Here is a 22,831-nt window from a genome sequence, read left to right as displayed (position 1 = left end):
ATGATTCGAAACGATTGTAAATCGAAAGGATAACGCCGTGGATGTTCCGTACAGTTGAACTTGACGGCGAGTGTTCTGCTTCGTTGCATTTCCTCGATCTAAAACTGACGACCTCCAGCGAGCCTAAAGGCAAGGAACAAACGGCGTTCTAGCTAGGGCTAAGGACCTTCGTGGTGAGGAAACGAGCCAACTACCGTTTTTTCCTTCCCATCCTCAGCTGTCATTAATGTCCCTCGATTCACTTGAACAACGTACAACGACAAATGCCATTCTCTTCCCCTTTTTCCCAATTCGCACACGCTTTACACGCGTAATGGGAAATCTCACGACGATGATTGTAGCTGTAATGTGACGCTGCTTATTTTTTATTGCACCTTGTAATTTTGCGTTATTGTTGCGCTTCCATCTTTGCGCAGATTATAAATTATTCATGTTCGTAAACTATGTAATTCGTGTTTGAAAGAAAGACGCAAATGTGTTGTGAGGTTTTATGACACGAATATTTCATTCGAATTGGTCTTGTTTAAAAATTGTCTAAGCCCATACGAAGACGATAGAAAAAATAATCTACGTGTTTGCTCAAGGACGTGTAAATCATTTACTTCATCCATCCAGTGGACATAAATTACGATACGAACTTCCGTAGAATGGCAGTAAAACTGGTGATTTCATTGCATTTTATTTATTCAAACGAAATTTTAATTAATGCCCGAGTAATTGAACTTTGTTCGCTGAATTCTCTTATCTAAATTGTGAACTCCTATTATGCGTATAAAAAATAATAGGCGGGAAAATTCGCGAACTCTTATTGTACGAACTCCAGTTATGTGAACTGCTTGTCCTGGCGGACAGGTTCAGACAAATGGAATTCTTCTGTATTCCGCACAAGTTTATACCGCACTTTGGCATGCGCTAGATAAATAAAATAAGCGATTGATACCTGTTATCAAGTTTTTAAGACAACACCGAGATACGTTACTCTGCTATTATTTGATTTTGAAAACATTTTACGGAATTTGGATAATACCACTGGATTATGTACCCGATAAAAATTCACATCTCTAAGTTTTCTTTTTCAAGGATGAATTAAAATATAGTTTGCGAACATAGATAATTTATAGTACAAGGTAAATGGCAATCACTTTGAAAGAAGAGATATATCGTATACACATCGTTAGCACTGTCATTGACGTGATATCTTGCTCGTAAATGACGAAACGATTTAATTGACTGCATAGCGGATATTTTAGAATTCAAGTTTAACGAGCATGCTGTCACGTTTGACTCGAAAGTTCTGACATTAGATAGAAAAACGTAGTTTTCCGTTATTCCCGCACTTCCGCAAATTCGTTTCCCTAAACTCATTCAGAATCAATTCGCCGCGCGAACGCTCCAACACGAGGCCACTGTTCCAAGAACTTTGACATCACGAAAATGATTTTCCATTTTGGTATACCTTGCGGATTTTCAAGATACGACAGCTCGACGGAGTAATCCCAACAATCGAAGGAATTTAGCGGCGTCTGCGGATCGCAGACTACGTTATGTCTGCTCATCTTTCCAAGCTCCAGAATCCTGAAAGATGACCCGAACTTCCACTTTTTCTCCTAACACTAGTAACTCGCTAAACGTTCCTCAACGTCACTTTCAACGTATCTTACGAACTGTTCTTCAACACACACTAAACGAACAAGATTTTCACTTGGTCCATCCAGATGATACGATTCGCGAACGAACGTTCCACGCGGAGGAGTCGGGTTATCGACCACAACCGGTTCCAACGAAGGTAGCCGGTCTTCTGTGAATTGCTAGGTAGCCGAGGAACGTGTGCAGCCTAAACGTCGAGTGCCCATCCACTGCTAACTTGCCTCCCTCTCTTCACCTTTATTCCCCTATCCCCTCTCTACTCAGTCCTCTCGCCAACTCTTTCTTTCCCTTCTCCCTCTCTCTTGTTCTTTTTCACCTGGTGCAATTCCCTTCTGGCGATGGCGAGCATCTTTCCTCGGGTACTGCCTCCCTCGGGTACTCTCACTCCGCGTGGCCACCTCTTTTTCCTTTCCCTTCTTCCCATTCCGTGAACGCGTATCTGTTTCTCTACCGGGTATACACCTCTTGATACACGTGCAAACTGTCCCACTTATGCTACCTTTATTTCAAACGATCAACGTCCATCACGGTATTGTTATTTGGGCACATAGATATTTCGTTTATAACTGGCGTGTTTGTCGGCCTGGTCTCCATCTCGACTCTGATCGTCAGCGGTAACACGCTACGTAAGTACGCAATTGAAATTTTCGGCAATTCGGGCAATTTCGAGAACGCGTGAATAAATAAAATTGAATATCGAAATTATGTAAACATATCTTTTACGTTACGAGGTAGCGCGGTAATTAGTGGCAAATTCTCCGCGCTGGAAATTCCAGTTGTGTCGAGATTTTTGTTTTTCGGTGAACTTTGAATCTTTTCCGAGGTATTCTTACGTGACCAATTCGTATAAATATTTGATTAAGAAAACAAGCGAAGTATCAAATGTCGGATAATCAACGGCATTCTCGTTTTAATCAGAGTGTACAGCACGATTCGAAGATCGCAAACGAATCGGTAGAAGAGCGGCTCCTTAGCCGTACGAAGCTCGCGGATAAATAAATATACTTTTTGTAGGCGGAAAAGCGTAAAATTAACCATCGAACACGTGGCGCGTTACACAATGAATCGCGGGAAGACCGTCGAGTCGCATCTCGTTTGATCGCAAGACGCGAAATCTCTTGCCCGGCAGTCGTGGAAACCACTTGCTCGTGGTATTTCGATTTAAATAACCCCTGGTGACCTCGAGCCCGCCGCTGAATCGATTCTCCTGCCGAATACTTTCTCCTGGGAATGCCTCGCGAAACATTATTAATCTCTTCATCGGCCGAAATAAAAGAAAGGAGGCTATTGTTGGCGTGGACCCGAGAGCCTCGCAGAAGGCGTAGCAACCGCACAGGTGCACCTATACGTGTATAGAGCGGCGACCTTTCCAGAGCACAGAGGAATACTGCGTGGCGCGTGAAACCGCTTTGAAAATATTACCGATATTAAGTAGAGTATGTACGTCAGCTGACTGGATCATTATCGCTCTACCACACCCTGTACGCGAGCATGCCGCGTGTAGAGTCGAGTTTTATAAAGCAACAACAAAGCACGTGGCATGTCTTGCTGTAAAACGTAATTTCACACTTGGGTTTAGCGGGCGGCCGGCACGAGTGTGGGAAATAGTCGGCGGATACAGGTCAAATCGTATATCAACGATCTCCAACGATTTCCATACCTCTTCTATCCTTGTTATTTTATCGCGCGCTTTTCAAATTTAAGCGCGCTGCGTTCTTCGTTACGCTCCGCTTTATTCCCTTTTGTTTCGATAATACGAAAAAACGTTGCACACTGTTAGAATATTTAAGTCTTCTATTCCTATAAGCACCCACAGCTACCACCTTTGATTTATCCTGTAACAAAAGCGTATTTGCAGCTTGCCTGCAGGTGCTTATCGAAGGGTTAAACGAAAGTACGTATTCCAGTCGTATTTCACGAAACTAATCGCGCGTTGCCGCGAAACTATTCCGTTTTCACTTATTGTTCAAATAAAGCGACGCGTAAAAAATTTGCCATTGGCTTAAACGAATCATCCGCTCCTGCGACCCGTTGAAATACGTGGGTTTCTTTCCCATCATTGTGCCGAACAGGGCATAAAACACACACGCGACATTCTAGGACTATTTCTCTCGAAGATGCTCGCACCGTAAATTCCACAGGTCTCCGTTGTTCTGGATATCGTTGTTTATTTTCGCGTACGTTCGCAGGTGCGTGCAGTTTGAGCAAAACTCGAGAGAAACAGTCTCTTTCGCTCTGCGATTCTTTTTACGGCAACACGACCTTCGCGGACGAAATTTTTCGCGAAGAATGTCTGATAAAAACAGATATCGTGAAATTCATTCGACGTATAAATCTGTAAAACAGATACGATTCCTTGTAAGATATAACTGTCGAATTAAAAATTTAAGTATTTAATTTTCAACGTGAGTAGTCATTTTTGTAAGACAGTAATTTTTAACCCTTTTCTCTAATAATCGAAGCAAGATCAAATAGACACATGCTCGCATTTAATTTCTCATATAACCATCATAGTATTCACGTAATTATCGTAATTATGCGACGTTATACGTTTAAAACACGATATATACGGACTCGTATAATTTTTGTGAAATTTAAATAATAATTATTATACGGTACCTTCATTCATCATTATCTGCAAACTTGTCCCTTACAAAAAGTTGGTTCAACAGGTTTAACGACTTATTAAATGTAGTATCTGCTTCCACTTTCTACATTCTATATACATATATTACCATCATTATCTTCCTGTATTCGGTTCTTCTAGCACGAGCATCTAAGATACCTTCACCTTTGCTTAGAAGGCAAGAAAAAGCAATAACAGAAAATTCTTTTATTCGAAGGGGCAAATATCCTGGTGAACGAAGATTTCTATTTGCATTTTATTCTAATTTCTCTTCTGGCATCATTAACAAAAAATAAGACGTTTCGAATTTCAATTACTCGTCTCTGTACGAGCTGTGAAATTACTAGATACGTCCAAGAACGAGCAGTCCGAACTGGTCTTCCGTGGTTAACGGAATAAATTATTTCGATTACTTTGATATCAGCTTCGACGTGAAATCAAAGAAGGAAAAAGGAAAAGAAGGTAATCTAACGCTTCATTCATAAACGAGGCGCGAGAGCGTTGTACCTATTCTCCGAGAAATCTCTTCTTCTCACGAGCCAGAAATTATAAAAACAATGCGTAATAATGCACGATCTTATCTAATGTAACCCGTCAAAAACCTAAATAATTCGTGACAAGCGGTATATGTAAGCAACTTACATGCACGTATACGATATGTGCGAAGAAAGCTCGGTCGAAAGCAAATAACGAAAGTCAGCAGAAAGCAGAAGAGCCTGTTTCGTCGTTTCGATGGACACGCGACAATCCTTCGAGTCGTAAGCATAATGGCGAAAATGATACTTATCTTAATTGCAGTCAATTAATATCCGGAAGCCGAGCGAACGCCGATAGAGATACGTGTAATAAGTTGCAGGCTTTATTAGCGCGCTGTATCTAACGAGATAATCCGCGGGATATCTCATTTGGTTTCTGACACGCTGTTTCGTTGAAAATCAACCAATCACTGCTTTGGTTGGTATAATATAAAGTTGTTGTTGACGTTGGGATTGATACCGTATCGATATTCGTCGATAAATTCTCGCAAAATTGAACTGTTACTGTCGATAACATTTTAAAAGCCACAGGCCACGAGTTCTTCGACTGTTTTTATTATACAGGTTTAATCGTTACGAGTTAATAGTTAACGCAATATTGTTGATTAATAAAAGAGTCGAGTTTTACAAATTACTGGACGTTTTGAGAATCATTTCTGACTAAAAAATCGTTACTCGGCCCGAATATTCGAATATCGAGCTGTTTGAAGCTTTCTATTATCTATTCCATCGCTATCTGCACTCGATTGGAAATCATTAATCCGAAAGGGGACAAGTCAAGAGAAACATGAACACGCTGTAACTCGCTTTCAAACTATGTGCAAATTTATGCGCATTAATTCGAATCGATAAAACGCGGCTTTACAACACTACGCTTCTGGTACTTTCATAAAACCGCGCATTAGCGTTTCGCGCCTAAGCTTGCTGCAATAACATTAACATCCTCGAACCTTATTGACATAGTAAAAGACTGGTTGAGGTGTTGTTGCAGTGCTGAAAATGATTTGAAAAGAAAAGCATACCGATAATAAATTCTTTTATATATATGCTGTTCGTGCTTAGGAAACTCTTTTAGTGAGAGAAAAACACGATTCGCTGCAAATCGACGCAAAGAACGCAGCAGGATTGAACTGCGGAATTAATGAATCGAACCGCTATGACAGATGTTCTATATGATTTAGTTTGTCGTGGCGGCTGATGGAATTGGAAAGGAATGTCGCGTTACACGTTTGAAGATTACGCAAGAGCGTGAGAAATGACTAAATAATACCAACTGTCGTAACTTAATGATATATATAAAAACAATAAAAGATTAAGAAAAACCTGTAACGATGCAAATGATTGTTATATTTTCATTTGTTTAATCATATTCGTGAAAGCACATAAATATATCTGCGATCTAGCAACGAGACAAAGCATTCAAGAATATAATTATTATCAATTCAGCATTTCAACAATCGAATTCGATAAGAGATCTTGACTCACCACAAACGTGAGCAACTATTTATTAAAGTCTATCAGCGTATCGTTTTAATTACGAATTATGAAAAAAATCCTATTAGAGGTATTTAACTGTATCTAATTATATAGGTATAATAGGAATTCGTATCTTCGAGCGATCGATCTACTGACAATGTAACCATGTAGGGATGTAGCAAATGCAAAAACATTCTATTTTCTAATGGTTTACGACGATGTAATTACACCTTCGAAAGCGTGTTTCTTATGTGTACGTGCAGGTACGTACACACGTGGACACACAAATGTGGATGATAATTTAGGAAGAAGCTTGTTCATGCACCTAGCGAACGGCGTTACGTGAAAATTACTGTCCTGACGATAAATACTGAATGGCTAGTTTCACATCCTTAGGGCTTCGATGTCTCAAGAAACTTCCGTACTAGAAACGGATATTTTATTTGTCAAGTTTCATGCGAATTTAATTAAAGACAATGGATAATTTCGTAGAAAATTACATTCTACGCGGTGAAATAATGCTGGACCCATCTATCGAAAATGAATCTGTGGAAATTACGTTGGACGTTAGACATCGGAGAAAAAAATTTGAGTGAAAAAAATTAATTGAACACTTGGAACGATAAACAATGTAAGTACCGTCAGAAAGCGAAGATTTCTAATAGATATGTGTTTATAATATTTATTACCAAATGCTGTGGATTTTCAGTGATCAGCACATTTATAAAATTTAGTTAAATCTACTTCTTTACACGCTGTACTTTTTTTTTTTACTTTCACAAGTAACATTCAATGTTAATATCCAAAGACGAGCATCGAGTCTATATTAGGCACTCTGCGTTTTTCATCGACATTTAAGGAGATCAGCGAGGAATATTGTATTCCAAAACGCTAGAACAATACGATACGGGAAAATACTTGCATTGTTTTAGAAAGGAAAATATAAATAATTATGCCAAACAGTTTTTGCTTTAGTGGTTACGCTAATTGAATGAGTTGAGTTCTTTAAGTGAGGAGAACGGATGCACATGTCTATTGCGGTAAAAGTGTTTTCAGCACGAATTCACATGTTTCTTCAAACACTTTTAATTTTTCTGGATACACACAGTTTCGTTATTCTTTCTGTTCGTCTACTTGTTAATTTTGACAAGTTGCGTTTTCCGTAGAAATAGTTTATTACCGAAAGTTGGCATTACCACAAGAAAAATGCCGCAAGTACCGTTTTGTTCATACAGAGGTTCAAGAATGAAGAATTTCGATAGTTGACATACAATTTACGTATGTTGTATGAACTGGCGAGTAGAATACGAAACGAATTTATCGTGTTATTCGGCATTCGTGCACGTAGCTTACATACGTGCGAATCTTTTTAATATACATGTCATGTGGGTCATGTTTATTTCAATAGGATAGATTTTTTCTTGGTGAAAAATTTATGTTACATAGTATTTTTGTAATACAGAGAATAGATCAACGAACAGCTCCAGTGTTCTATATTAATACAAAATTATAACAATGTTCTGGAATGTCAGTTTTTAATGTTTTTATACCGAGTTTAGTTTTCTTAGCGACTTTGTACGAACTTTTTAGCAAAATTTACAGTCTTCGCTTCGAATAACTAAATATGCTGAACATACGAGTTCCCTGTAATGTAAAGAAACATTGCATAAATAATGACTTAGGAAATCAAAGGTAAGCGATAAAACAGAAGTGCAAGGTCTGGGAAGTGACTTTTTGAATAATAATCTGAATAACTGTCGAGCTCGTACGCGAACGAAAAGTCAGACAAAAATGTCAAAGCGAAAAAGAAGGTTGTTTTTCAGATCTCATTAATACATCACAGTAGATTATCTCTTACAACGTTTATTATATTTTCTAGCAAAATAAATATTCCACGATTGACTTAAAAACAAATTCTTATAAACGCGAATTATTATCAGAATTCTATTTTGTGCTATTAAATTGCTAAAATATGACGTTGTGCGTCCGGTCTTTGTACCGATGATGAATATCCATGAACATCTTTACAGGACACTAAAACCAAACAGCCCGAAACTTACTCACGCATTATGAACCTTTAAAATACAGATATCCTCAGTGAGTTGTTCTTTACATAGAAAGCAAATACAAGAATGGAAGGTACAAGATTTAGAATGCAGAGAGTTCCTTCCAGCAGCTCAAAGTTTTAGTGCGAACCAATCCTAGTCCTAATTTTATCAACACGTGCTAAACCATAGTCGAGGATAAGAGAATATCGGCAATAGTTAGCCTACATTTAAGAAAGATCAACGAGAGGTAACAATAAAGAATTAGTCATGCTATGGCCGACGCTTCCTTCAGTTGCATTGGGTATGTCTAACAGATGATGGGCTAGAAGAGAGGATCCCAACTTACCGTTATCTACAGCAATATAATCTTCTGTGAGTACGGAATGCAAATACTTTCTAGAATTTTTGATTCGGTGCTTGTACTATTATCTGTTCTTTCTTACCTAGCTTTCTTATATTATATATCAATCTATGTAGAAAATTTTACAGTGTTTCAAATTCTGAATGAAAAAAACTTCCTATTTTTTTATTCAGTACCATTATTTATTATCATAAATAATTTCCTAACTTTTATAATTATATATGTATTAAGAACTCTGTACACCTGTCGCGGATTCTTCGTTACAAATCAAATTGACAAACTAAGTGGAATGACGCTCAGATAGATGTAAACTGAAAGTTTCACAGTGAGACTAATACAGTTTATGACGAAATTTACTTAAAATGCTTGTATCGAATATAGAAAATTCATTTTTATTTGATTTTTATTTGATTGCTGCATAATTTCTGTCTACTGAGTTACCATTAAGAGAAAAGTGGTGAAAGACATTAGACTATCGTTAACGTCTTAGGAGCTGCCTGTTTTCCCCTGTGTCGTTCGACTCCAGACGAATCAAGTCTCACGATCCAAGTATTAATTACAAAATGAAAAGTACTTCGGCGTTATGGTCCACCTTTTGTCTCGATACATCACGATTCAGCTCGAGGCTACTCTCTGGAAAGTATACATTGTTCGTGGTTCTTCGTGGTCGTTCCTTATTGTTTCGTTCAAGTACGTTCGCACCTAAATCCTCTGGCGATGTGATCGTTCATTCGTGAAGAACAAATTATTTCGGTTGGAAGATTAATCATCTATTTGAAAGGAAAGTAATCGTAATGACTGAAATGGATACTGAAAGCGAATCTTCTTCAACGTTGTACCCTCAGCTACCACTCATTTTTGAGAATTTTGAAATAATATTTGAATAATATCAAGGATGAAATAAAATCTTTTAAATTTCATTCGTTAAACATTTTTTGTCTAATATATTTTCTTGTGTAGGTTCTAACGCTTTAAAACTATAGTTTGGCCTAATTACATGGGACATTCTGTGTAACGCGAGTTATACGCTTGATGTAGGTCGTGCCTGTTCGATTCGAGATAGAAAATTGCAAATGCAACGAAGCGTCAAAGCACAAATGTAAGTTTTTCTTAACTTTCATTCGTTTTAATTACTATAGTATAAAACTCTAATTATCTTTCTTATAGACGTTTTCGAAGCTAGATAACGCAAATTAAACAGAAATTAAGGTATGATTGAATTTAACTGAAGAAGCAATACATTTTGAACTTACGCAATACTCATAAGGAAGTACAATACGGAAGAAAGAGTTTGACCGATTGTAACTAACACAGTGAATAATGCAACATTTGTTTCCTTATTATAAAAAGTAATCGATTTTATTACAGCATATGATAGTATCAAAATAACGTAAACGTGGAATTTGAGCAGCTGTGTAGTTTTAAGATAATCCGAAAAGTAGTCGTAATAAAAGTCAAAGCTTTCACTCTTTTAATATATTTTTAACATAACACCTAGTTTTATATTTTTAACATAAAGCTTAATTTTTAAAGCTAAAGGACTATTATTTAATACAAGTTAATCAACGTTGACAATTTAAATTGGCTAAGTAATACCATAGAAATAAAAATAATTTTTCAAATATAAGTGCTTATATAACGTATGTAACAATAGAGAATATCTAGCGTTCCCGTAGAAATTTAGGAAGATAATAAAATTCATTTCCTGATTTCGTTACGTAAAGAACGATAATACTTAACGAACGTCAATATATCACTTCTCTGTCGTTGATATATTATTCAATATGAATAATTTTGTATTGCATTGTACTATACCTTACCCTTCCGTCTATCTACTTGCTCTCTATTTCTTATGGATTTTTAATTACCACTTGACGCAACGAATAATGCATTATACCGTGTAGGCGATCGATATAATGGTAATTTCCTTAAAAGTTTGGTATCCATATAAATTAATCCGTGATTCATAATCTCGAACGTACTTAGAATAATTGCGGATTTATATTCGGAATGAAATTGAAATGGTCAGTTTGAATAATCCTTCTTCAAAAGGAAACAGTTTCAATCTCGTCGCAAATCGACGTAAACAAGCAAGTGGCTATCTGCTATAACAATTGTACCGAGTGAAAGTATAAACGACGATGTACGGAAAGGGTTGACGTGATAATTAGATAGGCGTTTAAACGTGCCGTTTTGTCTGTTACACTTGTAAACGGTAGTTGAAAACATATCGATAACGTATACGTTATGTTTGATGCACGATCAATTTGCTCAACACCTACACATTTTAGGGTAAACATTATTATCAGAGTCGATAATAACTGGGCCTTTCTATGTTCGTTCGGCCTGGTTTTAATCTGCGTTATTGCCTTTTGTCTTCTCTCGCGCAGACAGGTCAAGACATTCACATTTGCTTTGCCTACTTTACTAGAGACTACGCTTCCTAATAAATTCTTACGATGAAAACCATCGCTCGTAGCGATAAAAAGAATGCAAGTTAATTTACTTACTTAGTATAGGGGAATAGCAGAGTCAAGTGCGATCAATTGTATGTATTTATCTGACAGTAAAGATTTCAATAACACTTTCATGACAGAAACGATAACTCAGACGTGTGACGTGATTTTTCTTCCAGTAAATATCTGGTCAGTGAAACGCGAACATTATTCTCTATATTCTTGCTTTTGATTCTTGCACGTTGTGAGAAACATTTTACTGTTCTTTAAAAGAGAAATATATGGTGTAAATATATACAGTAACTTTGAAAATGTAATAAAGTGATAAAGCACGGAGAAATTCACTTTGAAATTGTACCGATAATGCTACTGATGTCTAAGAACTTATCTGTGCTACATCCAACCTTATCGATCAAAGGAAAAAATTAAGATCAACGAAACTAGCATATTTGAAAATAAACAGAGACCGCCGTTATCAAAAATAATTAAACTATTTTCTACGTGAGAAGCGTCAACCTCCTTTGTTTTATCGAACTATCACTCAACTATTGTTGCGTAAGTTCTTTGAATATGACAGAAAAATCAAGTGTAACCATTTACATTTCAAAAGTTCTTCCGCTTTCGCCGCTATCCATCGCCGATTGCGATAGGATCGTCTTAAATACGACATGTAATAGGACTTAAGAATTTGATTCTTTTTCCCTTTATTTTTATTTACCTATTTTTTCATTTTGTTAAATATACAAGTAGTCGGTTAGCAACGCTACCCACACAGAAAGCTGCATGACTCACGGCTCTTGTTCAGAAGTCAAGAGAGTGCCGCGTTCACTTCCGTCACAGCAATTTATTGCATCACTAGCGTTATTTGATAGAAGATTGTTCCGAAGTATCTGGACGATACACCCACTCGACTTTTGGAAACGGCGGAATACTTAATCTTTGGCAGTGTTCGCCCAGACTTTGTTACAGTGTCACATTATAATCATTGATCTACTCTCTTTGGTTAAAATATCCCATCCAGATTTTTTCATATTTTCCGAAACAGGTTGAAATATTTGGAACTCCCTGTGTTTTTGACCCTTTAAGTAACGTTATGTCGTGCACGGCCTGTTACGAAATAACCACTGAATGTCTTCAATCGGACAAAGACTTTGCGAAAACTGAAAACTTCTGTTTTCTCCGATTTTAGGAAAAAATTTTGTATAAGATAAATGTTGTTATTAGAAAAATGTGCTAATTTTAAAACGAATACCGCAGTATAGAGACAATATCATTGAAGAAAACGGAAGTTACAAGAGAGCCGGAGAACTCTCGGTGATCATTGCAAACAGAGGAAACTCAATCGGCGAGAGTTTATTTATCGGTTGCTTTTTAACCGCAACACTTTCCAGCCCTTCTCCGCTACTTGGATTTCAGACAAGAAGAATGAATAGTCGACCACGAAAATTCTTCGGCTGCGATCGACGTATAATGTTGAATTTCTACGTAGACACAACATGTTCGGAATAGAGAAACCAAAATGAACAAAGGTATTCACGAAACAATCCATAAACAAAGGCATTGGGAATATAAGAGATGAAGAAATAAATCCATTAGAGAGCAACAGTAATTTACTTCCTGTCGAGTGTCGAGAGAGAAATTTATGTTAATCGATCTCAAGCGATTGCCATTGATCCTTTCAACGATGACCTGAGTCGGGTGTAATTTTCGAAAGTCACAGCAGTCGCAACGACTATCACTTACCCGGTCTTTTCATTGTCGATTTGTTTCGTTAATAATACCGGTTTCGGATAGCTTATTTTCATAGGAAACTACGCGATTAAAAGCACGTCAAAGAAAACGATTCACCTTATTGGAACATTCACCATTTCTAGACGCGAATGATTGCTGGTAGAAAAGATGTGGGTCAAATATCTTTTTCGTAAACCACCATCTCTAAAAATTTCATCGCGATCAACCATTGACACTCGAGACTGATGAGTAAAAAATATAAAAAATTAAAAATTTGTAACATTTGTAAAAACAAGGAAATGAGCGAGAACGAATTTCGAATTGTGTTGAATGACACTGAATAACCTCGGAGAATACACGTGTCGTGGGTGAATGGACGTGTCTTTCAATTAGAGCGGATTACACGCCTAGTTGCCTTGAAGTATCAAAGGCATTTTTGCAGAGAAAAATAACTGTATGCTGATCTCTCAATTACAGAAATCGGATTAGATAGTATATAGTACAGTACCTGTTACGATTAATATTCGACGTTATTAAAAGCAGAAGAGAAGCACGACCTTAACTTTCCCGCATTCTAGTCAAGAAAGGTCCCGACAAGCTGAAGCAGATCATTCCAACTTTCCTCGTATTCTAATTAGGGAAAAGTTGCCTTGTACTAAAGAGAACGCGATAAACGCGAGAAACGGCTAGTCGGAACAGTCGTACTTTTTGCTTCGTCTTTTTGCCAGTTGATCGCTCGCTTTTTATCCTGTCGTCTCTTTGGGAATCAACGCTCTTCCGGAAGTTCTCCTCTCCACGAGTATTACGATATACGTACAATAAAAAGAGAACTAATATAACTGGTATAATTAACAGAGACTCTGCCATCCTGTGAGAACTATGGGTTTCATTCTAAACGAGAATTATGAATAAATCAGTTACCACGGTTGGAATGGTTACAAGCGTAGGAATTGTTACATCCTTCACACGCATATTTACACTATATGACATGGCGTATACTCTGTTCCAGTTTTTAAAGCAACTAGGCTGGGGAAGGATACGGTAGAAGTTTTGAATGGCTCTACGCGTTAAGGTGAGAATTGTTATTACCGGACTGCGAATATTTACGCACTTATTGAAAATTCGGAAATCTAACAAAATGCACATGGTATGTACATATGCGAACTGTGATGTGTATTTTCAAGAATAGTGTCACTTGTATCTGTCGATATAGATTGAGAAACTAATTAATGTGCGACACACGCGCAAACATTTCACATAACTGATAGTTGTAACTTTTTACTTCACTTAAGGTGAAAGATCTTTTACATGTTATGTAAAATCGTTGCGAAACGTATAATCCGATATCGACGCTACATTTTGACATAATCCACTTTTTCTTCATTAATTTTTAAACGTTGATGACATTCAGTCAAAAGCTGTAGAGATTTATGTCAATACTATAAGAAATGTCAATGAATGACCAAACTGTAATTATTCAATTCGTGAAAATTATTCAAATATTATGTTTATTAGCATATATTCTAATCGTAATTATTAAAAATATTTTAAAGAATATTCTAACAGGTTTTTCTAATTATCCAAAGGAAACAGTTCATGGCGCTATATTGTTGCATGAATTTCCAGTTCAATTTCCAAACGTAACACGCAGATTCCAACGCGTTATTACGATGCATCGTGTTAAAGAAAAATTTCACATTATATTGCACGCGATGAAACGATTAGCTCCGAACATCAGGAAAGGAGAAAGGCTTTCGTTTGGCCGATTTCGACACATATTCGTTCGCGAAAGATTTATTGCGAGTGCTTGTTATTCCGCCGACCGTGGGAATCTATCAAACTTCTCAAAGATAACACTCGATGTGATTGTTCTTTGAAAAGATTTTTACCGATCCTTAATAATAATCGTCGTTCATTTACAAGTAAATTACGTAATACGTTCCACCGTGTTACGTCGAATAAGTACGTTAACAAATTTACTATTAAATGAAAAATGTAAATAAGTATACAGAATGCACGTAACATTAATTTGTTCCATATAAAAGATAACTTCAAAAACTTCAATAATTAACTCCACGCATTTGTTATAGTAAATCAATCAAACTCGAAGATGGTATCCCACTGGGGGTAGCCATCCACATGTTATATTATTATACCACTAAGCTATAATATTTTACCAAATGTCCTATTGGACAAATTGTAAAATGTAAATAAATAAATAAATAAATAAAACATTTGTTATACGTTATACGACGAATAAAGATATTTGTAGGAGAGTCCTTCAATTCTGGCATTCAAGAAAGAATCGGTTCTACTCGAAGAATGTTGTGGCGCTCGTTTGCTCGATAGTATCCGAAAGTTTTCGAAGATGCTAATCGAGTATGTCCATTGTTTATTCTGCATTAACGACCTATTGTGTAAATCTTATCGCTTCGAGAGCAAGTAAATTTACGCTTATTACGGTGGACAGTGTCGGAAGGAAACTCGAAGGATATTTCCTGGCAGTTGATCGTAGGTGCGATGGCGCGTAAAACCGAGTCAGTATGCCAAACGCATTTTCTACATGCCGGCGTACGGTTCAACTTCTAACACAGTTACTTTCACAAAACCATGAACATTTTAATTAATAAATACAACTGGAGGAAACAACAACATCGTCCATCTGACATTACGTAAAACGATATTTATACATATGCGTTTATAGCGGTTGTTAAAAGTTTCCAGCCAAAGTTTGGTTTTATATTAAGCTGAACCTTGCTAGCGCTATACATGCAAGTAAATTTCCAATGTAATATTACAATTCCGTAATACGAATAATACTATTTTACAGCCAGTAGTCGGATATTTGTTAACAGGTTGAATGTCCGAAAGGACGATGAATTCAAAAGCAAACACGCGCGTACGAATCCGAGGCAGTGTGTCAAGCGCATTTTTGCAGACTGTTCACTCGTGAACGACAATCAATTCGTCGATCCTACATATCGGAAACGAGACTAGGAAACTGGTAAAGGCAACGAGACGATTGCGTATGAAAAAAATCCAGATACGAGCGGAACGATCGTTCCGAATAGATTGATTTCGTTTCACTTGAAACCACGAACTAAACGGAGTCGCGAATAATTGACCATCGATTCTGGGGAAAATCAGGGTCTGCAACGAACGTGAAGCAAATCGAAATTATGCATCGGCAAGGTCGATCATCTGACCCATGGACCGTTACTTTCCAAATCGAAACTTGCAGTTCCAATTGATAGACATGCATCGCGTTACGGATCGAAACTGAATGCACGAGAAACATATTCTAAATAGTTTCACCGAGTTATGGAAATAGTATGGACTTATTTATTTAGTAAATTTGTTGACAAGGTATCGATTGATCGAACAGTAACATAAAAGTATAATTACTTCAATCGGAAAAAAGTTTGAAGAAAGCTTTAAGTTCATGCCCAATTAAATGAACTCTCATCGCTCGAATCTATCCGCTCAAACGTACAGTGCTCTTACAAATTCGTATTACCGACTCGATATTCTAAAGAGTTCTAGTCCTCGAAAGTATTTTGTAGTATCTATGGCAAACGCTTTTAAGGCAATAGGGTACTCGACAAATTTTTTTTCTTCGCCGGTTAACTAGTTTCCACTTGCGTGTCGCGATAATTACCAACAATGAATGTGCTAAACGAGCGTTAAACAGTGCATTTAGGTCATGTGTAACGATGATAGTTGAGAAACGCTTCACGTAACTTCGTTTTCGTTTGCAGTGTCACGTAGAATCGATTCCTAAATACCTACTTGTAACATTTCGACTTGAATGTCTGTATGTTACAATCGTCTTGTATGGTAGTAATACTTATAATATATTATATTGTCCCCGTGGACATTATGTTTCCAACGAAAACACGACTAATTTTTATTAACCTGTGCGTTGTCGTGACCAGAGATACTATAGAAATGCTAGTTGAACACACGCATCGCACGGATTACCTATATTTTCTTTACCGAATCGAGTCCCACGTTTCTAATCTCATTAAACTCTCATCCAATTACGTAGGCATCATAGTTCCGTATAAATTTGTCTCTCTCTTTAAATTCAAGAGTAATTGCTTTTTGTGTACATTTTCCATTTTCAATGAAGCAGTAATGGTTGAATATTTCGCTAACAGCGTCCATTGATTTTCTTTCTCTTCTTTATTCGATGATGAAACGAGAATATCAAATCAGTCGTCGATATACGAGAGTAGTCGAGAGTATGGAATAAATTCGAAATAGTGAAACGAAAGATGTCAAGCGCTATGTTTAATTTGAACTTGCATTATTGTAAGATTATACAAAGATACCGAAGGTATGAGACGTTCTAAATCAATCAAAACGCAATTGCAAACATGTGGATTTCAGAGGGCGATTCGAAACGAAATGTAAAAAGCTAGAATTTCCTTGACCATATCAATTGTCTCGTAATACAGTCTTATTCTCACGATAATGATCATCGTTAAAGCATCTACGGGAAACTGAAATCGAGGACGCTCGATTCGTTCGACCGAGTTGTGCTCCCGCTTCGTGGTACCCATTGTGAAGACACGAAATATCTATCTACATAGAACTCTATGTCTTCGTTCGTCTTACATAATAATATATACAAATAAATATATTTTATTTGTTAATATCCAATCATTTGAATCGTTAACAATCAAATAGGATACTCTGGGTTAAACAGGCGATACGAATAATAAACGCAATAAAGTTGTACGAACTATTCGAAACTCACGAGGTTCTCGAATTGCGTTCCCAAGAGAAATGGTAATAGACGCGTGAAGGTGTTCTAAAGAAGGGCGCAGCAGGCGTGAGAGACTCGAAGCATACACTGGCTTGTCAAAGTACGAATGAGAGTTACACATTGCCGCGGATGTTACACTAGTACTACTTTCCTGTTAAAAGATACGTGCTTACATACTTAACCGATACACACGCAGAAAGTAGAGATGTGTGCGAAACGAATATACACCGGAAGGTAAATGTAAGCTATGCAGTTATGTCTATCTATAATCACCTACTCTAGGTACTTTACCGTATTTCCACTGAAGGACAAAGTCTGTATGTATTTAGATTCGTCAGAGAGAAATGACACACTACCTGTATCAAGACAAAAATGTTTCACTTGCTTTTAAAATACAACAAAGTCGAAACTGTCGGAAGATCTGCCAGACTGTTAGCAATTTATGTATTCGTCGTTGTTCTACAAACATATTTACAAAGGTTCAATGCCCGTGTGTTTTATTATTTAATGCTGAATATTCAAACACTGGCTAGTTTAAAACTCTTGCAGGCAAGGAAGTTAAATTTGGCGTACGATTCCATGGTACGATATAAAGAAGCTTACGGGAGGAATTTGCATTCCTATAGTAGCACGTAGAATGAAAGAATGGGATAAGCACGCTAAAAGATACTTTCGAGCGACAGGTAGTGAATGGGGTGTGTATTTTCAGACGCGTGCTTTGCGTTTATATCTTGTAAAAAGAAGGAAGTAAGGATGTGCATCGACGGGTAATTTACAACTTGTGCCACTCTTCCGGGAATTTTACGACAAATATTTAACGATTCACATCGCCACGTACGCAGGCGTACGCAAGGATATACGCAAATATATGGACGACGAGTAGTATAGTTTAAATAGTACGGTCCAAGCGATCACTTGCAACAGCGTGTTCTCATTAAAGACTGAAACACAATATCAGGAAATAGAATAATTTTTCGATGTTATATTAGGTCTTGTCTCGATATTATATTATTATCGTCTCAAAATTCGATAGAAAAATTGTTTAATAAATTAGACGACACGCCTGGTTTATGTCGACCATCTCCAAACACCGTATTTCAAAAAAGTTACGTTTCTATTATTTTCTATATATTATTTTCGTTTATTATATTTCAATATAGCCAATAAAAAAGATCGATGTTTTTAAACTCATAAAACTATGGGCCTCGGCTTAAGCGCCATTACGTACGAACATTGACTGCATAAGGGCATTGCTTTTCGCGTGGTTTACAAACTATGTGTCTAACTATGATGTCATAATACTAGTACTGGTAAATAGTTGATGTGACAGGTTCACGCGAGTGACTGATAAAAATCGAAACGCCATGCGCTCGCGTTGTACGCTATATCCCAGTCGCTCCACCCTAAACGCATACCAGACTCATTATACGTCGGCACGCGTATGAAGTGGGTTTCAAACACGGAAGTCTTTGTCCTGCGTAGCTAGGTACGACAAAAAATGTTCTATGTAAGTTACGTAATATATATTTTCATGCGTAAAGAAACTAAGAAGAAGCGAACGTTAATCGTGATCGTGATTAGGTATGTCAAGCATTAACCCTTTAAGAGTGTAGCGAGAGACAGGCAAGCAATCATAACGTGTAGAATACGTCAGGATGTTACGGTAGCATTTAAATTTGTACAACTCTAATTACATTTGAGTAACCGAGACGGTGGACGTTCACCATGGACGCCTTCCTTGAACAATTTTTCTTCTTCTGGTAATATCATCTACCGTGCACTGGATACATACTACGCTTGCATTGCATCCGGCCGAGTATTCCTCGACATCCTAAGGTCGTTTCATATTAACGCTCTTGCAGCCGTGCATTTTTCAAGTGTGGGAAACTAACGGAAACTTTATCGTCGAATACGCGTAACCGAAGAAAAGACAATATAAATTCGACGAATAAAATCGCAGAAGCTCCGCGCACGACAGTCTTTAACCCAGAGCTAGTCACTTGTCGCTTCACTAATATCGTTACAGCTCTTACATAATTTAGCTGCTATCGTTAGTGGAATTTTACAAGTCAGAAGCTACGAGTTATCAACGTTAATAAATTCTCCTGCGTAAGAACAAGTTTGATAATGAGGCGAACGACGGTGACCGAGAAAATTTTGTAGATTTTAAATCAGCCGATTGGCCTATTTCGCATAAAATTGTAAAATTACGAACTGGTAGAAAAGTCCTGGAAGTAAAATTCAGCGATTTGTAAAAAATGAAGCTAGCCACTTCTAAGTGGCTCGTATGAAAATTGGTAATAATTGTGTTAACCTCGAGCAAAGTTACTCTGTACTAATATTTGAACGAGAAACTCGTGTCTGGTATTATAATAAGCGTCCTCTCGGTAAAAGCGCGATTTTGCTAAACACTGTACTTGGTCCCTATTCTGATCGGTACCGTATTACATACAGTTCGAATGCGTACATAGCTTCGGAAATACAGATGCTTATACGTATACATAGAAAAGAGTATGTAGGTACATATAGGTAGACGGGACGGTCGTTCCGTTCCAGGTCACAAAGTCTCGGCTCTATCTCTACTTGGATAGGCATCTATGAAGGCACTACTTCGCGGCCGCACTCTGTTATCGTAAATGCACCATGCGCGTTGCACTTTGTACCGTTACCGAGCATATGATCGCTCGTTGTTGAGCTTTGCAAGACAGCTTCAGGGACGAGTGATGCCCGATCGAATTCGTCCCGGTTAGCATAGGTTTAACGGTACGCGGGACACTACGATTTTACGAATCATCGGGAAATTTTGCCAAGAAAAAATTTATCTTTTTCTATCGATTTGACCTCTTATAAACGAAATTACGATGTAAGATGTTAAATTATTAGGATGTTAAAATGATGTGAGCTGTTAATCGGCAACTTCTATAGTTATGAAACAGAAAATTAATAAAAACGAATAAATTTCAGTTAGACAGACTTTTAGTACTTTCGAGAACTTGTAACTGTTATTTTTATTTGAAACTTTGAATTTAACGTTTGAGTAACTTCCTCTTTCATTTTATTTTGCCAAAGACAAAGTTATGTAACATCGATAATTAACTGATAGAGGGAGCGGTTATTCATTTCTGAACGTTTCTTTTATATGATAAAGCCTTTAAGAACATGTATATATTTATTCGCTATATTTCTTATAACTTAACGTGAAGTGCGAACCTGTATAATTTACTGAAAATAATAATTAATTATAGCTGTATGTAATATTTTCATTACGATAACTACGAATTAGTTAGAATTCTCAATTTCGCTACATTATTTACTTTGAAAGTTCTTTACTTTCGAATCGATAGAATCGAATGTAAATACACACACTTTTCAATGAATTCTCAACGAATTTTCAATGAATTCAATGAATTTCTACAAGTTTCTTCTATGAGATCCTATAAGTTATAACCTGTTCGAACGAAAACATTTTCTTCTTCTAATCCTACTTCCTCGGCATGAAAATAAATATTTACTATGTAGCAATCAAATATGTACACACATTTCTAAAATTCATGTAGCGACGCAAGGCCGTAAAGAAAGTTCCAGGGTTGAAGCGCACCACATGGCCAGCGAAACGACGTCCGTGGCCAGGGCGTTATAAAAGAATAAACCTTGAGACTTCGGGAAGAGCACAAGGGCCATCGGCAAGAAAAAGAAAGCTGTTTCCCTACACCCGAAGAAAACATTTTCTGAGGACCTCGGCACCCTATAAAAAAGGGAAACGAAGAAAGCTCGTGACAGAGAGTGCGAGACAACAGTCCGAATTAGACTTGGGCAACACAGGCTAGTAACATTAATAAACGTCGAGTATTCTTTTGGCACCCTTCACGACGTGCACCTCATTCATTTGGGCAGTAAATATCAAAAGATAATTTGAAATAAATTCGTATAATGAATTCGAAAAGAACGATGCAGTACCTTATATGTGAAATAAAATACATAATATGTATGTAGGTATATACCTAAACTTAAATACACTGGTCCTTCAATTTACATGGTATTTTTTATCCACGATGTTAATTTACGCGGTTAATCAGCGTCAATGCTGATATGAGATAAGGATAAAAGTACATTACTTTGTGCTAGTCATCATATGTGTACATACTTTTTTTATTTTGTACCGACAGACTTTATTTACGCGAATCTCATTCGCGTAAAACGAATCCACGTGGAACGGATACTCCACGCAAATTGAGCGACGGGTGTAGTTTATTTCTTCGGGACACGTTTGGACAGTGATCCGACAAAAACAATGGCCTTGTATATCCGCCGGAAACCTACGTCGCCAACGGTGAAATAGAGAGTAGCGAATAACAAGAGACATCATTGCGGAATGTTATTTCCTCTGCATGTAGATAAAAATACTAACATAGCCCGCGGGAAAGTGAAACGTTACCAACACTTTTTCGTACTGTTTATATCAGTGTTTCCCAACCTTTCATTGCGATTCTCTTCTACCAATAGCTAAATAACCTGCAGCATAGCTATCACGTTTCCGTATAAAGAAATTTTTAATAACGCGAAAAAAGAAATATTGGGCAACCAGCTTCAAAATTCGCTAAAATAGCTGAACATTTGATAACCCTACTGCCTTTAAACATCTTTGACCCACAGATTAGAGTCAGATTAGATTTCTTCAGAACTTGAAATCATATAGAATCTTAAAACGTGATGTTTGTGATTAAATCTTCAAAATATTTTAATTAGACGTACAAGGATAAGAGATAAGAGATAAGATAGAAAGCCGGAGGATGCGATGTATATCGCTTGTTTCGCAAATTCGATCGATCGATCGATGCGATGCCTCCCACGAATGCGTTGAAATTGTGATGGAAAATGAAATGCAATTGCGGTAGATAAACCCGTATGATAAATTCTACGTGCAGTATCGCGATGCGCCTTTTCTTGTTGCCGAACGTTAATCACGGGAAAGTAAAGACGTGTCTTCTGCAACCCGTATTTGTTCACATTCGAAACGTTGTTTGTTCTTTCAAACTGGAACGGTCGTGTTTTTCCGAATGCCTTCACCGATAAAGAACCTCGCCTGTCAGCAAAATTGAAACGGAGAAATCTTTTTGAAACTTCGAACTCCAGATACGGTCGATTTTGATTATAATTTATAATATAGGTTAAAAATAGA

General features: G+C 37.1%; 1 protein-coding gene and 1 pseudogene across 5 annotated transcripts in view; one reads left to right on the top strand and one right to left on the bottom strand.

The window, feature by feature from the left end:
* The window catches only part of LOC100746407 (cerebellar degeneration-related protein 2), a 51,521-nt gene that overhangs the window by 6,897 nt on the left and 21,793 nt on the right, over positions 1-22,831 (bottom strand). The window contains exon 1 of one of the 5 annotated variants that reach the window (XM_033318504.1): positions 4,267-4,291. The exons of 3 other annotated variants lie outside the window; for them this stretch is intronic. In XM_033318504.1, coding sequence (XP_033174395.1) covers positions 4,267-4,279 — 13 coding nt within the window. In that variant the 5' untranslated portion in view covers positions 4,280-4,291. Of the gene's footprint in view, positions 1-1,456; positions 1,721-4,266; positions 4,292-22,831 lie in introns of those variants that run through there. One more of the 5 variants, XM_012394715.3, reaches the window with a different exon arrangement.
* LOC112212026 lies at positions 18,244-21,684 on the top strand (annotated as a pseudogene).

Source organism: Bombus impatiens, unplaced genomic scaffold (genome assembly GCF_000188095.3).
Source record: "Bombus impatiens unplaced genomic scaffold, BIMP_2.2 scf_0099, whole genome shotgun sequence".
Taxonomy (NCBI): Eukaryota; Metazoa; Arthropoda; class Insecta; order Hymenoptera; family Apidae; genus Bombus; species Bombus impatiens.
Note: the sequence above shows the minus strand (reverse complement) of the source record. Positions and strands in the feature narration are given on the sequence as shown.